Source organism: Miniopterus schreibersii, assembly GCF_964146895.1.
Source record: "Miniopterus schreibersii genome assembly, chromosome: 7".
Classification (NCBI taxonomy): domain Eukaryota; kingdom Metazoa; phylum Chordata; class Mammalia; order Chiroptera; family Miniopteridae; genus Miniopterus; species Miniopterus schreibersii.
In genome coordinates, this window is record NC_138108.1 from 569,656 (window position 1) to 575,655 (window position 6,000).

The following is a 6,000-nucleotide window of genomic DNA, read 5'->3' on the forward strand; positions in this document are numbered from 1 at the left end:
TGCCAGAGAGGGGTCTGAACCCCACCAACATAACCCACCGGGGAGGGGCAGATAACTGGTATCAGGACACGCGCCCCTCCCTTCAGAACAAGGCCAGCTGTGCAGGCACCTGTGGGCCCTGGGAGGGAGGGGCAGTGGGAGGAGAGCGAGGTGGCCTCCGGAGCAGCTGACCAGCCTCGGCCTGGGGCGTTTGCTCCACAGGAGGGCACAGCAAGGGGAGCGCCTGGTCTGGGGGTCCCAGGCTGGGGGGGGCCTTTCTTCTGGGTCTAATTGTGGTGCTGGCCGTGGGGAGGACTGTCAGGGGCCTTTGAACTCGGGGTGGGGGGAGCCATTTCAAGCCTGCAGGAAACCTCTGGACTGGAGACCAGGTAAGATCACCCAGGAGTGAGCCCCCCTGCCCTGCCACAGTCAGGATGTCTGATTTTCAGGCTGTGAATTAACTATTAGAGGGTAACCGGGTGATTCCCAGGGGTTCTGGGGATGGATGTCCACTGCCAGTGGCTCTCCACGGTGGCAAACCAGGGCCCTGCTGTCACCCCCCCAAGTCCCAGACACTCCTTCCTCTGGAAGCCCTCTCCCTGCGGCCCCTCAGAGCCCCTGCCTGCTCCCCCACCTGTGACACCCCAAACCTCCCTGCCAGCTCAGGGTCCTGGTGAGTGACCCCTGGGCCCCCCCACACCGGCTGGGCCGTGACACCTGGTGAGGCCGGTTCTGACCCCCGCAGGAGCCCGGGCGGGCAGCCGGGGCGAGTCCCTCTGCGCCCGGACTGAGCCGCGGAGGCCGTTCCCCGGGTCGCAGCCCCGCTCCGGGCTGGGGCCCCCCTCCGGCGGGTTGGCCCTTAGCCCCGGGGGTCTCGGGGGCGCCTTCCGCAGCCTCCGCCCCGCGCCCCCGCAGCCCGGCTCCGGGTGGGGGCGGCGCCGCCCTCGGGGGGCAGGGGACGTGCGGGCCGCGCCTGGGGCCGAGCGCGGACCGGGCGCCAAGACCGCCGGCCGCCCCCTGGCCCCCGGGAGGCGCGGGGCGGGCGCCGCCCCCCGAGCCCTTTGCGCGCCCGGGACACTGAGGCCGGGCGGCCAGCAGGCCCCGCCCCGCCCCGCCCGCCCGCCTGGCCCGCCGCCCGCGCTGCCGGGAAGGGGCGGCCCGAGTCCGCGCAGAGGGTCCCGGTCGGCGGGTCCCGCGCGGCGCCTAATGGGCTCCAGCTGCGCCGGGTGCGGGCGGCGGGCGAACCGCTGCGGCCCGGGGGGCGCTGCCCGTGGCAGGGGGACCCCGCGGAGACACGGGGGGGGCGGGGCCTGCGCAGACCGGCTCGGACCCGCCGCCGCCTCCTCCAGGCCCCGCCCGGCGGGTCGCGGGGTCCCCCTGCCACGGGCAGCGCCCCGAGGCCGCTGGAAGCCCCGGGACCCCGGGTGGGCGGAGGGGGCGCCGGGCCGACGCCCGTTTCCCCAAAGGCCCCGCTCAGCCGCCCGGCCCTGCCCCTCCCGCCGCCCCCCCGGACCCGAGGCCCCGGGAGGCCCCCCCCCGGAGCGCGACCGGTTCAGGAGCATCGCGCGGGGTCCCCGCTCCGCCCGCGGGCGCGCTTCGGGACAGTGGGGGTGTCGCCTGCCGTCCGTGGAAGCGCGTGTGCAGGTCCGGGGGGGCCCTCGCCCGCGGCCCCTCGGAGGACAGGGGGGGGTGCGGCCCGCAGGTGGGGCGCGGCGAGGGCGATGCCACCAGCTCCGCGGGCTCCTGCTCCAGGGGCGCAGGGGGCCCGGTGGGGTCCAGGGCAGGGCCACCCAGCGGCTTCCAGAGGCGGGCGAGGCTCCCCGCGCCCCGACCCCAGTTAGGGGGCCCCGGGTCCAGGCGAGCCCGGCGGCGGGCCCTGAGGGGCACCAGGCCCCCGTTTAAAATCACCCGGGAGCCGGCCCGTGTGGCTCAGCGGTTGAGCGTGGACCTGGGATCCAGGCGATCGGGGTTCGATTCCCCATCAGGGCACATGCCTGGGTTGGGGCTCGATCCCCAGTGGGGGGCCTGCAGGAGGCAGCCGATCAGTGGCTCATCATTGATGTTTCTCTCTCCCCCTCTCCCTTCCTCCCTCTGAAACCGATAAAGCTATAAAATAAATAACAATCACGGGAGAGGCCGCGTCCAGGGGATGACCCCAGCTCCTCCAGGGCGCAGCCAGTCCCTGCCAGGGGAGAAGGCCGGCGGCTGGGGCAGGGCCGGCCCAGCAGTGCCACCCCGTGGCTGCCAGGGGCGCTGAGGAGGCCGCCCTGCTGGGCTCTGGCGGATGCAGGCCTGGCTGGTCCACGGAAAGGTGAGTTCCCTGTGCTGCTTGTGAAGGGAGGCGGCCGCCCGCCACTCACGGTTTCCCAGTAAACATTTTCATATCCATCAGCTCGACCCAAAAGGCCAGCGTCTCAGGGCCACTTTACAGGTGAGGAAGTTGGGGACTCATTCAAGGTCGGACACTCATGAGTGGCAGCGTTAGGACTGGGACCCCACCTGTGGGCCCCCAAATGCCCTCAACGGCTATAACTGAGCCAGTGCCCTCCCAGGGTCCAGCAGGCATGCTGGCCTCGCGTGTCCTCCCAGTGTGGCACCCTCCTCAGCCCACGCGGAGGAACCTGAGTCCACACCTGCCCACCGCCCGCCTCCCTCCTCCATCCCTGCCTGCTCAGAGCCTCCTGAGCCTTTCCACAGCCGCACCCTCATGGGCCTCCCTGCACCCCCAGGTGGTAGCTCGGACCCTCACCAGGGGCGGGCATAGCTTGAGGAACACATCTGAGGACAGGGCCCCCAGCCAAGTCCAACACCGGACGTCTGCTGGCCATCCTTCCGCAGCTTGGCTGCTGCAGAGAGGGCCCTGGGCCGGGGTGGCCACCCGCCAGGCTCCATTTCCTTAGAAGAAAGAGCTGCTCTGTGTCGGGGCAGCACCTGGCCCCTCCATGTGTATCTCAGCCCTGCTCAGTTTAGCTCTCTCACTGAGCCCTGGAGCCCTGGGGCAGGGTCATGCTTCTCATGGGTGGCAGTTTGGTCCTCAACTAATAATAAAGGGGCGATCTGGGCCAGGCATTGGTCCAGGCATTGGGGATGAGGGGGACACCTTCTCATTCATCTCTGGGCCCCCACCCCAGCCCCCAGCATGATTGATGTTTGGCACACAGCGGGCTCAGACCAGTCACACACAAATGACTGAAAACTTAGCCTAAAGTATGAATCACCAACTGCAGAATGACTCATGTCAAGGAACACTGGGGAGGGCAATGACCCAGTTGGTCATATTTGCTCTTACGTCCCCAGAACCCACCCAGGCTTCCTGGAGGAGGCGGCAGGCCAGTTGGGCCTTGAAGGATAAGTGAGAGATCAACAGCCAGAGGAGGCACAGGTGGAGGGAACAGAAGCAAAGAAGCAGGATGGGCCTCCCAAGTCTGCACACGCGCACAGGCACGTCTTCAATAAGGGCTTGTTTCCAGTTTATACAATTGCATTCAAATCAGTAAAAAAGAGTAATAACAAGAGAGAGCACCACAACAGAAAAATGGGCAAAAATTGAGAGCAGACACTTCACCGAAGAAGACATCCAAGGGGCCGGTAAACACAGGGACCTACACTCAACTTCACTAGTGATCGGGCCAATGACAGTAAAACCCCGGAACATTCACCCTAACGGCTGCGTAAGAAAATCGTAGGAAATGCCAAGTGTTGGCCAGGGTGTGCAGCAAGCAGCCCCAGCACCCTGTGGATTGGCTGGTACAACCTCTGTGGAAATCCACTGGGCAGCATCCACCAAAAGCACACATACACAACCCAGGACACATGTCTGCCCTCCGGGGTAGGTCCCCAGCAGAGATGCACACACGCGGCCCCCAGAAACATGTCCCGGAATGTTTACGGCTGTGCTGTGCATGACAGGCCCAACTGGAAGCCAGTCCAATGGCTGTCAACTATGAACTGGATGGGAAGTGTGGAGAACCAGAAAGCAGTGAGCACACCGAGCCACAGGTGTGGTGCTACGCAAAGAACCCATACGAGCCTGCTTTCGTCTTGATAAAGATCCTAAACAAGCCACAGGAATCCGCGCCGGGGGCGGCTGGAGTTCTGATGAGGCTCTAGTGGACGTGGGGGCTGGAAGGGGAGGGGGTTGCCGAGGGTGGGACGGCAGCTCTGGCTGGAGCAGGTGGGGCGTCAGTAGGTTTCTCCAACATGGGGAGCACACTCAAGCCTGGTTGCACATGAGGCCCCCCACCCTCCAGCCACACTGTGCCCAGGCCCTCAGTTTCCCCATCTGCCGCCCTGACACCCCATCTGGACAGGCCCGTCTGGGCTCTGTGGCGCCTGCCTGCCTGTTCACCCCCTTGTCATGGCCCCAAGATCCCAATCACCGCTGGGTAATAACAGGTGTTGGCCACAGGGCTCCTTGTGGCCTTCAGATGGCGGTTTCCTGTGGGCAGCTACGCTTGCCAAGCACTGATACCTACAACCGACCTTGATGCCATCCAGTGTTTCTCTCACAAACCAGCCTGTCACTATGGCAACTGTGTCCACCCTTGACCCTTTATTTCCCCCAAATCTGGAGGGGATGATGGAACCCTCAAGGGTTGATGGGACCAATGGGACACTGCCTGAAGGTCTTGGACACTCTGTGTGCAAACCCCCCCACCCGCTGAGCTGAGACCCCGCGGGAGCTGGACAGAATGTCACCCACACAGGCCACCTCACCTGTCTCATTTTATCAGCCTGACTCAAATAGGCTCTTCGCGCCTGTCCTGTGCGGGCACCTGTGTGTGTGTGGTGTGGTGCGTGTCTGTGAGTGTGTGTGTGCACGCACATGTGTGTGCTGACTCTGCTGTGCTATCTAACCACCTGGCACCGACTGTGGGCAGTTGCTCTTCCCTGGGACCTGTATTGTTTATGTAGGACCACGTCACCCCCAGGGCAGTTCCGAGGTTCTAAGAACTGGGTTAATGAACAACCCCGAGTCACTGCTGCCTGGGATCCCCTGGGGTCAGTCAGGGTGGGGCTGCCTGGCTGTGGCAGCCAAGGGGGTGACCTAGGGGGGTGGGATGGATGGCAGGGCTGGACAGTGGGCTGGGTCTGGGAAGCCGGACGAAGGGGAGAGGGGCACAGGGACAGTTCCCAGTCATTGTTGATGTTGTTATGCAGGAGAAAGTCAGAACTAGAACTTCTAGACCTCACAGGACAGACACTGGGGACAGTCCCACCCCCTCACCCATGGGCAGAGGTGATAAGCAGCTCTGGGGAAGGACTGCAGGCACCCACACTTCATTCACCGCAAAAGAAGCAGTAAACTAGATCCAGAGGTCAGCCTGGGAGGGTCCTCGGTTCGTCCCCCACCCTGTGTGCAGGCTCAGCAAGAGGGGGCTCACCAGCTGGCTGAGGCCTCCAGACCCCTTTCCCAGTCAGTTTGCACTGTGTGTGTGTCCATGTGTGCTCTTGCTGACCACGTGAGTGTGCGCAAAGAGCACCTTGAGCCGAGGAGGTGTGGCCTCTGCAGGGTCCCTTCCCTCTCAAGGTGCCCTTGGAGCCTGCTCCTAGGAGGGTGCTGGAGGGCAGCCACCCCACTGACCTGGATCACGGTGTCCAGCCCCAGCTGGGACTGCTCTGCTGCATCCCCACTGCCAGGCTCGCTGGAGGCAGAACTCATCTCGGCTGGAGCACAGGACCCAGGAGAAAGCCGGGCTCCGGGCAGGGCGTCTCCTCCTGGGATCCTGGCCAGGACCTCCTTCAGCTCACCGGCCCCTCACCTGTGCAGCACCTGCTCCCCTGTCCTGGGCTCCCAGCTGCCCCCTCTGGGTTGGGAGCTTGTGGACGACTGAGGCTTAGGAGTTGCTGTGGCAACCACGACGCTGAGGCCTGGGTTTCCCTGGAAATAGGAGTGCAGGCCTTCTTGCCATGGGGACTAAGAACGCTGTTGTCTGGAAGCCGTTTCTCCGGAGACCTGGAGACGCCCTGGATGAAGCTGTCCACCTGAGCAACCACACCCAGGGAGGGGCTGGCCTCTCC

General features: G+C 64.9%; 1 protein-coding gene across 1 annotated transcript in view; it reads right to left on the reverse strand.

Moving 5' to 3' along the window:
- Nucleotides 1–5,641, reverse strand: part of CROCC2 (ciliary rootlet coiled-coil, rootletin family member 2) — a gene marked incomplete at both ends in the record, with an annotated part of 41,580 nt that extends 35,939 nt beyond the window's left edge. Inside the window, 1 exon segment of the mRNA XM_081142851.1 lies at nucleotides 5,564–5,641. Coding sequence (XP_080998977.1) covers nucleotides 5,564–5,641 — 78 coding nt within the window.
- Between the last annotated feature and the right edge of the window lie 359 nt (nucleotides 5,642–6,000).